The sequence below is a fragment of the Narcine bancroftii genome, chromosome 4 (genome assembly GCF_036971445.1).
Source record: "Narcine bancroftii isolate sNarBan1 chromosome 4, sNarBan1.hap1, whole genome shotgun sequence".
In the NCBI taxonomy this organism is placed as follows: domain Eukaryota; kingdom Metazoa; phylum Chordata; class Chondrichthyes; order Torpediniformes; family Narcinidae; genus Narcine; species Narcine bancroftii.
The window spans coordinates 55,700,161-55,715,822 of NC_091472.1; the positions used below are offsets into that span (position 1 = coordinate 55,700,161).

Sequence of the window (15,662 nt, forward strand, 5' to 3'; positions counted from 1 at the left end):
CAAATTCTCAATCATAGAGTTGTCTAGCACGGAGATAGGATCTTCATCTCACTGAGTTTGGGTTGACCATTAACCACCCATTTATCTGTTTAATCTAAGCCTACATTCATCTGTTTTTTTCCCCAATTTTATTCATTAAATCCGTGAAATTTCATAATTCCAGTGATTAGAGATAATATTGCTGAAAAACTAATCTATTTGAAAGTACAATACATCCTTTAAATATTAAATATTTGTCTCCCAGAGGGTATTTCAAGAAAACACTTTCTTCATGAAAATGTCAGAAGTAAAAAAAATTGCAATAACTTCAAGGAATCTGCTGCAGATATTCTAACCAAAACACCAAGTCTAAAACTTGTGACTCCGTCGGGGCAGAATTATCCTTCAATGTGTATCTTGTGGATTCAATCAAAATATGCTTCCTCAGTGTAAAAAGTGCCTTCCTGTTAGAAAAATCAGGAAATTATATCAAATGTATGCCCCGATGCACCATCAATGACTCAAAAGACAGAAGTTGAGCAAAACTGATAGACTTTTATTTGCAATAGAATGTAGGCGACTGTCCCAAATTGAGGAGGGGGCTGAGGGACAGTCACCTTTATTCGGGCGCCTGTGGGAGGAGCCACAGGAACAGTCGGCCAATGGGTGTGCCCAGACAGATAAATATATACATACAGTGGTTTAATACAGCCCCTTGTGGAGTTCTCTCTGGGACTGTACTATAGAACACGTGCAAGTAACCATCAGCAAAAATAAAGAGTGGTGAAGAAATCGCTTTCAGAGAGGATCCTGCATGAATTATTCCAAGGCTTAGTAACTCAACTTTCCAAAACTTGTGTAGTTGTGAGGAACAGAGGCTCAATAATCCATTCTTATGTACATGTCATGTTACAGCAGAAAGGGTTTGTTAATATTTGAATTGTTTCACTTTTTATGAACATAAATGGAAGCAAAATTAGGCCATTTGGTGAATGTGTCCACAAATATTAAAAGGTGTCAAGTTTATCATGACATTAATTCTTATTTTAAATTATTGTAAGTTAAAGACATGCAAACAACCATAATATTTTAAATGGCTATTTATATTTTTCTTGTCATGGTTTCTTTAATTTCTACATCTCTCTTTGAAAGGAAAGCAGAACAAAATAAATGGAGACCTTTGAGCAGCTCTGCCATTCAATTAGATCATGTATGATCAATACCTCTAATTTCCCTCAATATCCCAAATCCCTTGGTTTCCTTAATATTTACAAATCTATCTTGAATACATGGGGTGACTGGATCGCGATAGCTCACTTAGACTGTGAATTCCAAACATTCACTGTGCCTTAAATTAAAAAAAAGTATCTTCTTGCCTCTGTGCTGCATGTTAATCCACTTGGTGTTAGACACATATCTACTCTGCATTAGCTCTGCCAAGTCCTGTGAGAATTCTTGCACCCTCAAGATTAGTTAGTTGACTTTTTCCTCATATGACAAAGCCTCTCACTTACCCCCATTGAAGTAAAATGGCAGCCATAGGCTTCATGATAATATAAAAATAAAAAACCCAATTTTAAAAATATAATCTCAACATAATAACTATATAATAAAAGTCAATGGCTCAGGATATTCCTGTATTCAGATATCAATTGACAGGAAAAAAAAGTGTAATTATCTCATTAGAGACTCTGAAGGTAGAAGGTTTGACAACTGAGAATCTGGCTTAGAAATTTTTCCTGTGATGTACAAATAATGAACAAATCAATATTTTAATTGGGAGTAATTTCAAGGGAAAACTCTTTTCAGTGTATCATTCACGTTTCTATATCAAATGTGGCTCATTTTACTGCATAAAACAGTGTTTTCCTAACAGAAGCATAAAGGAAATGAAAAAGACAAACCTAATTCATTGAAACATTATCAAAGATTTTTGAATATTTTCGTGAGTGCATATAAAGATTTTGAGAGGTTACAATAAGGTCAGTAGTAATTAAAGATTTATTATTCATTAGTTTGAACTTTATTAATTTTTAACATGTCAACAGTCTAAATAGAATGGATATCTCCTCAGGTCAAAATGCTGGTGCAGACCAAAGTGTGGAACTATTTTCTTTAGACATTCAGCACAGCAACAGGCCTTTCTAGCCCATGAGCCTGTGCCACCCAATTAACCTACAACCCTGTAAGAAGGGTGGGAAGAAACGGAGCACCAAGAGGAAACCCATGCAGACACGGGGAGAACGTGCAATGACGGATTCGAACCCGGGCCGCTGGCGCTGTAACAGCATTCTGCTAACTGTGCTGCCCTTTAAACTTTCTTTTGCTTTATTTAAATTTATTTTCTTTTTCTACAATGACTTTATAGCTTATTTGAAGCCTTTGCCAAGGAGACAGCAGTTTCTGTTCTTATTATCCAACTGATTTTTTTAGCATTTTATATTTCTTTGTTTAAACTTTCAGAAGCAGGGGTCAGCTCCTGGGCAAAGCAATACTGTTTCTGTAATTCTTCTTTCACTCCTGACGCTGCATTGCTTTGAAGTGCACAAATAATCAGCTGTTGTTTCCAGCTGTTTCAACACAGCAGTGCAGAAGCATTTCAAAAACAGAACTTCTCGTCAAATTTGGGATAGAAAACAAAATAAGGAAAAGAAGGAAATAAAGATGCGAACTCGATCTGAGCCTAGTTTATTATGAACTATATAGGAACTTGAGTTTAAGTAATATGTTCACCAAAAGAGTCACCATGGATTCATTTAGTTATGGCTGGCACATGTGCACAGTGTCATATGGGGTGTTAATGTGCAGAGAATTACTCACAGAAGATTGTAATTTTAAGCACTCATACACATAAAGCAGCTGTCTGCCAGCCAAATTAGCCATTGACACCATGTGGGAAAACGACACTCTAACAAGTTACCACATCAGAAAACAAATGTCCAGATATTTGCGTTCACTTTCTTTTGGAGGATCAAACAATGAGCTGCCATATTACTTAATATCCACTTCCATCTATGGAAAATATGAGCAAATTTGGATAGAAGTCATGAAGTTGGAAGTTCCCATCGGATCATCAATGCAGTCCTTGCAGCTGCTGTTTCATTGCTACATTGACCACAAGGAAATGAACTGGAGCTTAAAAAAACTGTCCTTGTGGCAGTTCAGAACAGCTGCATTAATGGCTGTCACAGAAAAGAAGAAACATGACACTTTCTAACCTTCCCCTACTCCCACCTTCTCTCTACCCCCACATTGAAATGATGCAGTTGACTTCCATCATGAGAAGCAATTGTCGGGATAACACACACCCACGTTAAAGACCTCAAGACAAAGTTAACGTTTTTTTTAAAAACATAACTTTTATTCGGCTTTCATTCACCTCACTTCCTCTGATAGTAATAACTCCTGCATAGGTTCTCATAAAGATGTTCGACACAAAAATAGGCACATGCACAGGAGCCACCCAACCTGCACTCACTCACTGGTGTACATGTTTGGGACCAAGACACTTTTTTTTCCCTTCATTTGCTCCTGTCTCCACAGTTTTAAATTTGTAATCAAACAATTCACTTGTGATTAAATTGCACATTCCAGATTTCATTGAAGGATTTTTTCTTGTGTACATTTTGGCTTAACCATGTAGAAATTATAGGACTTTTTAATTTTGGGACAGAGCAATGATAAGCATGTTAAGATAGTCATGTCTTGTACTTAGTTGCATATCCCCTCCATACCATGACTGCTTGATGTCTGTGATTCATAGACACACAGACACGCACAAAATCCCATACACACACACACACACACACACACAGACACACAAAATCCCATATGCACACACAGACAGACACACACACACACACACACACACACACACACACACAAAATCCCATATACACACACAGACACACACACACACACACACACACACACACACACACACACACACACACACACACACACACACACACACACACACACACACAGAGCCGGTGGTGTCCCCCCCCCCACACCTTTAATGTTTTCCTTTCCTGGTCACATTAATTTGCAACACACATCATTTGCAATAGCCAGCATTTCCAGTTAATAGCTTTTCATCAAAACAATAATTGATATGAAATACAGTAAAACCCCTGTTATCCAAAATTTAAGCAACAGGCAGCTTCAAGCAACGGCAAAACCAAAAGTAGAAAATAGGTAAAAAATATAGCATTTTAAAATTGGTTCGCTTCACCGTTAGTTCGCCATCATGCAACACACAATTTCAAGCAACCGGAAAATTCACTTAGGTGCCGGATACTACCTTTGCTTTGCTGTCCATGGCTTTTATAGCATCTTCCAGCTCTATAATATTAGATGGAAAGTACTATTTTGTACTTACTATACCATGAAAAAAATCTTTTGTTATCAAGAATAGAATGCACTGCTTCAAAAGAAGGGTGCTGCATTATAGCAAAGGTCATGTTCCTTCACATTAAAGTCATCCTATGATCAGATGAACTATTTGAATTACTCAAAGAATAGGATTCCAGTCCCTGGGTAGCATCACAGATCCACAAGAGACCATCACTGGAAATGATAAATTACATAACTTTGACCAGAATAATTGAGAAATGCCTTTCTCTTTCAAACAAATCTGTCAAATAAATTCCAAGTACCACTAGAAATAGAAATAATTTGACTTTATTAAAACATCTCATGCGTAGCATAAAATATACACTTTTTTCATTTACTACCACATGCAAACTAACAGTTTTAAGTGACATCTATCATTTTATTCATTAAAAACCAAGTTCACAATGTAATAAATAGAAATGTTTAAACTAAGTTTGGCTAAGAATCATTTTGATAAAAAAATCCACTTGTTTCACAAAATATTGGAAGTTATATAGCAAAAAAAGACCACTCAAGAAATTCTAATTCAGTTAAACTTTTATCAAGGTTAGTTTTTATGATTTTTTTTTTACCTTAGCCTCAGTAGATCGATTCCAACTACCTCACAGATCATGCTTCCTGTAACAGATCAGTTTTGGATCGGTGTAGCGCAGAATCCTTTTAAAAACATTAATACTAATGTTGTACAAAGTCAAAAAGTTATAAAACATTAATTCAGAAGTTAAAAATCAATGATTAAATATTTCTGTCCTTGAGGATTACAAGCTCATATAAAATGTTTTCTAACCCAAAATGCAAGTACATTTTCCTTGTCCATTCTCAGTTTGCGTGTGTTAGTGGTAAGCTTGGCAATTCTTTTCCAAGCTTTGGAGACAATATTGTGATTTCTTCTCCAATATCTCTAGCCCTTGTTTTAATTTAACTGAGTGGTTCACCACAGGATTTCAGAAGGCAATTATGAGTCAAACAAATTGGTTATGGACTAGAATCACATATGGGTCAGACTGAACAAGGACAACAGGTTTCCTTCCATTAGACATTAGTGAACGAGGGTGGGTTTTGTTTAAAAGCCAATACCATGTATCAGTTTTTCATTTTCAGATTTCTTTAAAAAGTTGAATTCAAGTTCTCAAATCGCAATGGTCAGAGTGGCCACATTTTCTAAACAACTAATCCACTAATGGAACCACTATAGCTGAGAATACAGACATGAAGTTTCATTTCTTTTTGGTAGTCCTTATAATTTTGATGAGAGGTTTCTTGAACTTTATATTTAAAGAACATTTTTGAAGGAAAAGCATGCAATGAACTAAACAGCTGCAGTTTTAAGTCAAACATCAGTTATTGGAACATGCAGATAATGTTGAACATAAGGATCTGAATTCACTGTACAGCTTTCAAATACTGGGTAACTGAGCATAATATACAGTGCTCACTCACTTATGCATATTTGGGCCTATCATGACACATCTTGTATGATAGAATGTTCTTTCAAAAATGAACACACACCCTCTTTCCGTACTGCTTGTGAGAACACATAGGTCCTTAGGCAGTAGAGGTACTTTGTATCACTTGCAACTAAACTTTTCATGGATTCACAGTTTTGTAAGTACAAGTTTCTGGACAAAAATATTGGTATTTTTCAACTATAAAAGTCAAGGAACATTTGACTGAAAATTGTCTTCAACTTTCTCTCCCCCACTGAACTTTTGCCTTTACTTTTATTGTTCAACTTTCTTAGCTTCCTTTAAGGCTGTGCAACAGGAAGTGAAAGAAACTCTGCTTGGTCATCAACAAAATAACTCAATATGGTGAAATGTTTAAAATGAATTAAGGTAATGTATACAATGATATAAGGTAGAGAAAACTAAGTGTGCCAAAATTCTTCATTGACATTCAGTAAAACCAATTCTACTTCAAACCTCCCAAAACATCTCTTGGGTCCCTAGATGCCCAAAACTAACCACCCTTGAAAGGATTTCCTTTGAACTTTACCATCAAGTAGCACAATGGACCAATAACCCCTTGATTCTAGAGTGGAGGTCAATAGAAACATTAATAGCACAAAGAATCAAAGACTTCAGCAATGATAATTTGGTGGCTGTAGAGACTCAGGGAATACACCAAGTTTACTACTTAAAGCAGCTCTTCATTTAAATCCTCATTCACAATTATGATGTGGTTGGTTTTGGAAGTCCATTCTTTGTCTTCACGAGTAGAATGGAAGTTTGAAAGATTATTGATAAATAAGTAAGTTGATGAGAGACCAACACAATGCCCACTCCTTTTTTTGAATCAAAGTAACTCACAACATTGCAGATATTTGTTTGAGCCATGAAGAGGGATGCAATTAGTTGGAAAATCCATAAGAAATATATGAAGCCTATATTAATATCTTGGTAAACAAGGCTGCAGTTAAAGCAGACTATTCTATATCTGATTTATCCAAAGCAATCTGAACATCTGAGGAAGCTATGATTTTGTCTGATTTCCAACATCAAAGAAGTCCCTTCTGAACATCAGTTCATTGCAAGTGATTCATTTCCACTGAGCATAAACTCTGCAGAGGTCAGCATACTGCAACCATGGTACCTCATCATTCTGAGAATTTCAGCCTAAACATTGATTGGTTCCACCTATCTAAGATTCATGCAATTGTAATCAGATTTATCCCAGATTTCTAAATTCAAAATAAAACCATGTAATCAGAAAAATCACTTAACCTCTGTTCCATTCTGCATAATAAAAAGCACAGCTCTTAGTTATTCACAAAACACATCATTATCTTTCGCAACAGATTCATCAGGAGATTTGTAATTGTTAAAAATTCAAAGCATTCCTTGAGATGATCCCATTCTTGATGTCCAACAACAGTTTAAAACTGCAGATTTGAAATGTTATGTTTCGCTCTCTCTTGACTTTACCTATTCCCATTTCCACAATGAGACACCCAAGGGAGAGATTAATTACAGTGTTCTCACTGGTTATGCAGAAGATTTTTATATTTAAAAAATCAACTTGGATAGAGACAAAGCTCATTTAATTTCCTCCTGCTACTACGATGTGGGATGAATAACAGACTTTTAAGGAGTCATTCAATTTTGCAAACAATTATTGCTGGATAAAGGCTCAACTCCATGACATCATAGCTCAGTTTCTTCTGTCGCAAGCTGCATTTTTTCAATTGCCATTTAGACTTTTGTTTTAAACTCTATTACCCAAGGATATTAAGGCCAATTGTGTCTGTGTAATAGACAGAAAAACTACAATAGATCAGAGGTCAAATGTATAACTTTGCTGGTTAGTATGGTGCATTTATCCACTGAAAATGGCATTTTTTTTTCATTCATTATATGTGAAATTAAAATCTGTTTCCAAAACACTTGAATTAATTAATAACTCATTGGCTATTTCTGGAACTAGAAAGTAAACATTTTTCCCCCTTAGCAGGTCTCTATTGCTTTATTTCACATTAAGTTACTATTTACAGATACCAAATACCAACCACTACTTAAGCATTGAGGAAGCACCAGTTTGATTTCCAGTCAAGATTCAGCTGTGAGATTCACATTATAATGTCTCCTGACAGCTATGAACCAGTAACATGAAAATACACATGAAAATATACATGAAAATTAGTGCACCACTTTTTTTTACCTTCTGGGTTTCACTGTCCAAACAAAAGTGTCCACCAACCATCATTAAGTAGCATTTATCCATTAAAACAAAGGTTCAAAAGAAAAGTGCAGGAAAGTGCACCATTAAAGATAGTGAAAAGTAAAGGCTTTCACTCCATGGCTTCTTTAGATGCGGATTTGATATCCAACATCATTCAGTGTGCTGAGTTCTGCTGGTTTCCGTTCTGTTATGGCAGGCCTGAAAGGATAATATAAATCACAGGCTAAGAATTGGATGTAACTGTAGATTCCTTAAAGCACACCATTAATACCCATATCAATCATCGATACTAATCACTGGACAGTGGAAACAGCCATGCAATGTGAAATGTGACCACAGGGAACAAATGCTATATATTACAGATTTTGGCAACCCCCACCCAATACAGTCCCACTCCTGCCCTCTCTCTGGTCCTATTTTCATGTTCCTCTCAAACCATCACCCCACTCCACCATGGACCACTCCACCATGGTCTCCTCCACAACCTCCCTCTCCCACCTTCACCCATATCCTATCAACTCCTGGCTCCTCCCCTGCCCTACATCCCCTTTTTCATGCTTGCTATCTTCCTTTCCCACTTTTAGTCTCAAAAATAGTCCGAAATGTTGACAGGCTTTTTCTGTGGATACTGCCTGGCCCTTGAATCCCTCCAGCTTCTCATTGTTTGCTTAACTACACAGGGATATGGCAATATTGACATGGGACCATTGCTCTATGGCATTATGAGCCAAACTCAGCACATCTAAATACTAGCATTGTGTAGACTTAGCTTTTGTGTAAAGGGAAGAAGCTCAGATTATTTAAAACCAACATAGAGACCAGCTCTGGGTTTATTATTTTCAGTTAAACAGATTAAAGTAACTAGGTGAAAGGTTGCAGATACAAGAGTCCAAGGCAAAAACAGAAAGCTGTAAGAGAAGCAGCATCTGTGGAGGCAAATGGTGCAAGTTGAGGTTGACATTCACATTTTGCCTTCACAGATGGTATTTGACCTGTTGACTTCTTGCTTTTTTAATTTAAATTTTATTTTTTTCATTGAATCTCATAAAAAGTCATTTGCACAACACCCTAACAGTTAAAGCTAAAAAGCAGAAACTGTTGGGACTGAATTCCTACATGCTCCTGCAGTTGATCAGGAACAACAATCTCTCAGGTTCACACATGTACTGTATTAAGATAAGTGCACATGGCTAGATTGAAATATCAATGAATACACAACACACTTTTCAGGCTTAAAAACATTATAATGCAGCCCTGCAATGCCTAAAGTGGATCAGTACTCCAGGCACCGAACTATAGTTGTATTTGCTTCATACTGTATTTATTCTATCAACACAATGTGGTGATATGACCACTAGCCTACTGCAGGGGGCAATCTCTGTACCTGCAGGAAGACTACCTAAGGGGCTGACTCCACCCGGCCAGCTGCCAATCAACCAACCTGAAAATAAACCTGAGCCGGCCCCTCCTGAGCCAGTCACACAGGGAGCCACCAAGGCTTGAACTGGTGTTCAGACTTTGACTGGAATAAAGCCTGTTGTACAGTCTTTGAGCTTTGTGCTTGCATGCTGCTGCCTCAGCACACCACATGCAATGGATGATTTTTGTGGCAGCGATGCCATTATGGCAGAAGCTCCTCACACACGAATAAAATAGAAAACCACATGATTAGGAATTATGGAAACCTATATAGTGAGGCTCAGTCATTGTGTAGTCAGTTTACAAACCTTTCAAACTTAAACAAGAGCCTTAGTGGTATAAGTTGCATTTTTCTCTATTCAGTACGCCCCGGTCCGGGCAGTATGGACCGACCTAGGAGGGGAGGCAGGCCCCTCCAGCCCGGGTAAGAAACCTGCATAGGAGAATGCCACTCCGATATAAAACCTACGACCCAAGGACCTCGCTGCCACGTCCCAGCTTGCTTGGCCACGGCACACGAACCATGGGTGTAAAGGGTGGGGCCAGTACTGCGCGCACTGCACTCCACCTAAAAGCTCCTTTGCGCAGGCCCGAGGACAGGTCCACGTCCTCCCCCTCCACGTCCTCCCCCTCCACGTCCTCCCCCTCCACGTCCTCCCCCTCCACATCCTCAAAGGAGGAAAAACCCAACACCCAACCCCAACCAACCAATTTTCCCTTGCAACCGCTGCAATCGTGTCTGCCTGTCCCGCATCGGACTTGTCAGCCACAAACGAGCCTGCAGCTGACGTGGACTTTTTACCCCCTCCATAAATCTTCGTCCGCGAAGCCAAGCCAAAGAAAACACAACTTTAATTTTAAGAATATAAATATATTGACAATTTTACAGAAATCAGGCATCAATTTTACTGAGATTCCCCACACAAACTTTGTGCAATTTTAGTTAAAATGGTAAGTTTTGATGCTCTTTCATAACTTAATCACAAAGCCAACTTACTTTACATAAATGAGGTACAGTAATACTGTTTTAAAAAATTAGTATTTGGAATAGAATTCAAAACAAAATGTTATACCAATGTTGAATATTGAATCTAGCTTTATTAGCAGATGTGGGTTCATCCTGACACCAAAGCAAACCTTCCTGTAGTTCTTCCATCCCTTGAAGTAAACATATATCACACAATTGTCCACTGTGAGTTGGTGTACTTCACTGGAGCAGTACAAGTAAACTCTCAAGTACTAGAAATTTCATGGATGACATTTACCAAATAATTTTTCTATGGCCTACCAATATTTTTAGTAATGCAATTTTTCACTTGACAACAAATTAAAATTAAAATAAATAACTACTGGATGTCTTTGTATGGTAATAAATGAAATGTTGATTCATAAATCGCCTCCTGGCTTGTTACACAACCCCACTGAAGTCACAGAAAGAATGATCCACATGAAAAGCAGATCGAGGTGGTGAGTGGAAAATGTGGCTTGTGATGGGGTCACGATGAAGTTGGCAGGAGCGCAGGAGGATGGTGTATCTGTTGTAGAGGCTGCAAGAGAGGAAAGTCAGAACCAATGGAATTCTATTCTTTTGCTTGAGAGGAGGTGGGGTGAGAGCAGCAGTGTGTGAAATGGTGGAATGCAGGTATTGGCTTTTTAAATTACAGCAGGGAGGCAGCAATGTATCTTGCAGCAAAGGGCACTTCAGATGTCCTGTTGTGGAAGGCCTCATCCCGAAAACAGATGTGGTAGAGACAGAGGATTTGGGAGAGAGGAATAGTGTCCTTACAAGAGACAGGGTGGGAAGAGATGTAGTACAAGTGGCTGTGAAGAATCAGAATTTGAGGGAGGGGTGGAAGTTGGCAGCAAAGTTAATACAGGTCGAGCACCCCTTATCCAAAGTTCCAAAATGCTCCAAAATCCAAATTTTTTTGAGCGTCAACATGATGGCATAAGTGGGCGCCAATTTGTTACCAACCATTATCACTGCCAGACCTACGTGCATAACTCACTGTGTTTTTTCCCATCCAGTAGAATTTCTAATATTTGGTGCTGCATTTATCTTCTTTTGTAAGCAGAGATCATTTTTTTTTTGGTAATCACAAAACATCATTCACATTTTTAAAGACATCATTCCAAAATCATTCACATTATTAAACACACTATTCCAGAATCTGAAACACTTCTGGTCTCATGCATTTTGGATGAGGGGTACTCGACCTGTAATATTAAAAACACAGAAATGCTGGAGGAACTCAGCCGGTCTTACCACAGGAGATAAAGATATATTACTGACATTTTGGGGCTCAGCTCTTCCTCAAGGAATCCTTAATGAAGGGCTAAGGGCCAAAATGTCAGTAATATATTTTTACCTCCTGTGGACACTGTGAGACTGGCTGAGTTCCTCCAGCATTTCTGTGTGTTTTTACCACAATCATAGCATCTGCAAATTTTCTTGTTTCACTCAAATTAATAAAATTGCTCAGTTCTGCCCAGGTACAAGCAGTTGGACCAATGCAAACCTTTAAGTACCAGAGAGAGTAGGGGAGTGGTACTGGAGTAGGATTGAAACAGGAGCAGGCATCCCTTTGAGAAAGAGGGATGTCAAAGGAGAAGTTATTGAGGGTCAGAACAAGTTCTACCAGCCGGAGGAGAGTGGTGGTGGTGGACGGGGACTGGTTGGGTTTCTGCAAAACATTAGTTGCCTTTTTAAACTGCAGTTTTCTTCCCCAAGAGTATTGGGGAAGGGTAGAATCTGACCAGATCTGAGAAATTATCACCGAGGGTAATTGTACTTGAAACCCAGTATCATCATGGGCAGAACCTTCATTATGTAAAATAAAACCTACTGAAGTTCCAGAGTATAAAGGAGCCTTCTTTGAAGACAGACGGTGATCTTGATTTGACAGCAAACTGAAATTTTACTCCTTTTTTTCTACCTCCATCGCAATATTTGTTGTTTGTTCCAGATTTCCTGAGGGCAAATCATCGATGCTCCATAAATTGTCTCTGAACAGATGATTTATGGGTGCTTGTGCAGGGTTTAGGTTCCAGAATAGCAACCAACGTTTAAGGCATTATACCATACTTTTGAAAGTATGATTCCATGCACAAATCATAGCTTATGGAAGCATGCAGAGTAAACAGTACTTAGCTAATGCCTCTTAACCTGGTCCTAGAGCTCAAACTACAGGGGAATCACGTTGCTCTCCATTGCAGGCAAAATCTTCGCTAGGATTCTACTAAATAGAATAATACCTAGTGTCGCCGAGAATATTCTCCCAGAATCACAGTGCGGCTTTCGCGCAAACAGAGAAACCACTGACATGGTCTTTGCCCTCAGACAGCTCCAAGAAAAGTGCAGAGAACAAAACAAAGGACTCTACATCACCTTTGTTGACCTCACCAAAGCCTTCGACACCGTGAGCAGGAAAGGGCTTTGGCAAATACTAGAGCGCATCGGATGTCCCCCAAAGTTCCTCAACATGATTATCCAACTGCACGAAAACCAACAAGGTCGGGTCAGATACAGCAATGAGCTCTCTGAACCCTTCTCCATTAACAATGGCGTGAAGCAAGGCTGTGTTCTCACACCAACCCTCTTTTCAATCTTCTTCAGCATGATGCTGAACCAAGCCATGAAAGACCCCAACAATGAAGACGCTGTTTACATCCGGTACCGCACGGATGGCAGTCTCTTCAATCTGAGGCACCTGCAAGCTCACACCAAGACACAAGAGAAACTTGTCCGTGAACTACTCTTTGCAGATGATGCCGCTTTAGTTGCCCATTCAGAGCCAGCTCTTCAGCGCTTGACGTCCTGCTTTGCGGAAACTGCCAAAATGTTTGGCCTGGAAGTCAGCCTGAAGAAAACTGAGGTCCTCCATCAGCCAGCTCCCCACCATGACTACCAGCCCCCCCACATCTCCATCGGGCACACAAAACTCAAAACGGTCAACCAGTTTACCTATCTCGGCTGCACCATTTCATCAGATGCAAGGATCAACAATGAGATAGACAACAGACTCACCAAGGCAAATAGCGCCTTTGGAAGACTACACAAAAGAGTCTGGAAAAACAACCAACTGAAAAACCTCACAAAGATAAGCGTATACAGAGCCGTTGTCATACCCACACTCCTGTTCGGCTCCGAATCATGGGTCCTCTACCGACACCACCCACGGCTCCTAGAACGCTTCCACCAGCGTTGTCTCCGCTCCATCCTCAACATCCATTGGAGCGCTTACACCCCTAACGTCGAAGTACTCGAGATGGCAGAGGTCGACAGCATCGAGTCCACGCTGCTGAAGATCCAGCTGCGCTGGATGGGTCACGTCTCCAGAATGGAGGACCATCGCCTTCCCAAGATCCTGTTATATGGCGAGCTCTCCACTGGCCACCGTGACAGAGGTGCACCAAAGAAAAGGTACAAGGACTGCCTAAAGAAATCTCTTGGTGCCTGCCACATTGACCACCGCCAGTGGGCTGATAACGCCTCAAACCGTGCATCTTGGCGCCTCACAGTTTGGCGGGCAGCAACCTCCTTTGAAGAAGACCGCAGAGCCCACCTCACTGACAAAAGGCAAAGGAGGAAAAACCCAACACCCAACCCCAACCAACCAATTTTCCCTTGCAACCGCTGCAATCGTGTCTGCCTGTCCCGCATCGGACTTGTCAGCCACAAACGAGCCTGCAGCTGACGTGGACTTTTTACCCCCTCCATAAATCTTCGTCCGCGAAGCCAAGCCAAAGAAAAAAGAGCACAACACTAAGAAACAGGAAGTTTCAAAAGGTATCAAAGAGTTATACCAGTGGTTCTCAACCTTTTTCTTTCCACTCACATTCCACTTTAAGTATTCCCTATGCCATAGGTGCTCTGTGATTAGTAAGGGATTGCTTAAGGTCGTATATGGGTGGAAAGAAAAAGTTTTAATACCATTGTTTTAATCGTATCTAATTGACTCCAAAGAAAATGAGCCAATGACAATTTTTCTCAAGCAAAACATTTCAGTACCAATTGGGTCTAGAGCATTGATTCTCAACCTTCCCTTCCCACTCACAGACCACCTTAAACAATCCCTTACTAATCACAGAGCACTTATGGCAAAGGGATTGCTTAAGATGAAATGTGATTTTAAGGGGGCAGTTTGATAACCACTGATCTAGAGGATGGCTAATTTTCCGTATTTATTTAAGAAGGGCAGCAGCAGAAATAAGATGGATCTGCAGGTGAATATTATATAAGTTATTGAAAAGGATTCTGAAAGACAGGGATTTATTTGCATTTGGGCTGATCAGGGATAGTCAGCATGGCTTGGGGTGTACGAAACATATCTTACAATTCTGATGGGTTTTATTGAAGAGGCCACGAAAGGTAGAACAGATTTTGCCTAAACAGATTTTAGCAAAGCCTTTGACGAGCTCCTATATGGTAGGCTGGTTTGGAACACAAGGTATTCAAGGGGAGACGCAACTGATGGTGGTAGGAGTAAGAGGGTGGCAGTGGGTGGTTGTTTTTCAGATTGTTTGTAGGGCTCAGTGCTGGGTCCATTGTGGTTATCATCTATCTTTTTAAATCCAACCACCTCCCTTACCCATATAATGTCATAGCTATCACAATTTAGTCAATTCTCAGGTTATAAATTGAATGTGCATAAAACTGAACAGTGTGTGATGATTCTCCTTTTGTTGTTGAAAAACAGTTTGCCGACCTTAATATTACAATTACAAAGAATGATAAGCATCTTTTTAAGGAGAATTATCTAGCTCTGCTTAAACAAGTGAAACATTCCCTGACCCAAGAGTCATCTGTGTCTACAACTCAAGTTGGCTAAAGATTTTTATTGAAATCTTTTTAAAATCTGTTCCAATATTTGTTCCTAAATCGTTTTTTAACTTACTTGATTTGGCCATATCATTTAACATATGGAAGGGTAAGCATCCTTGCCTTAATAAAGTTTGTATAAGTTCTTTATTAAAATCAATTAAAAATATTTTAAAAAGAAGAGAAAGTTATTTTCTGAACAATGGAAACTGTTCCCTCCTGAGAATCCATGCCCTAATTTCAGGATGAATCTGCCAAAGGAAAACATGGTCTTCCTTGCAAAGACATTTTCATTAATTGCTTTGCACCAGATATAACAACCGATTGCAGCAATAATGATAGATCTTACCCAGGGTTGATGCTACCATTA

At 39.3% G+C, this 15,662-nt stretch overlaps 1 protein-coding gene across 1 annotated transcript in view; it reads right to left on the reverse strand.

Moving 5' to 3' along the window:
- Positions 1 to 4,713: 4,713 nt before the first annotated feature.
- The window catches only part of vash2 (vasohibin 2), an 80,562-nt gene continuing 69,613 nt past the window's right edge, over positions 4,714 to 15,662 (reverse strand). Inside the window, exon 7 of the mRNA XM_069931324.1 lies at positions 4,714 to 8,250. Coding sequence (XP_069787425.1) covers positions 8,178 to 8,250 — 73 coding nt within the window. The 3' untranslated portion in view covers positions 4,714 to 8,177. The remainder of the gene's footprint in view (positions 8,251 to 15,662) is intronic.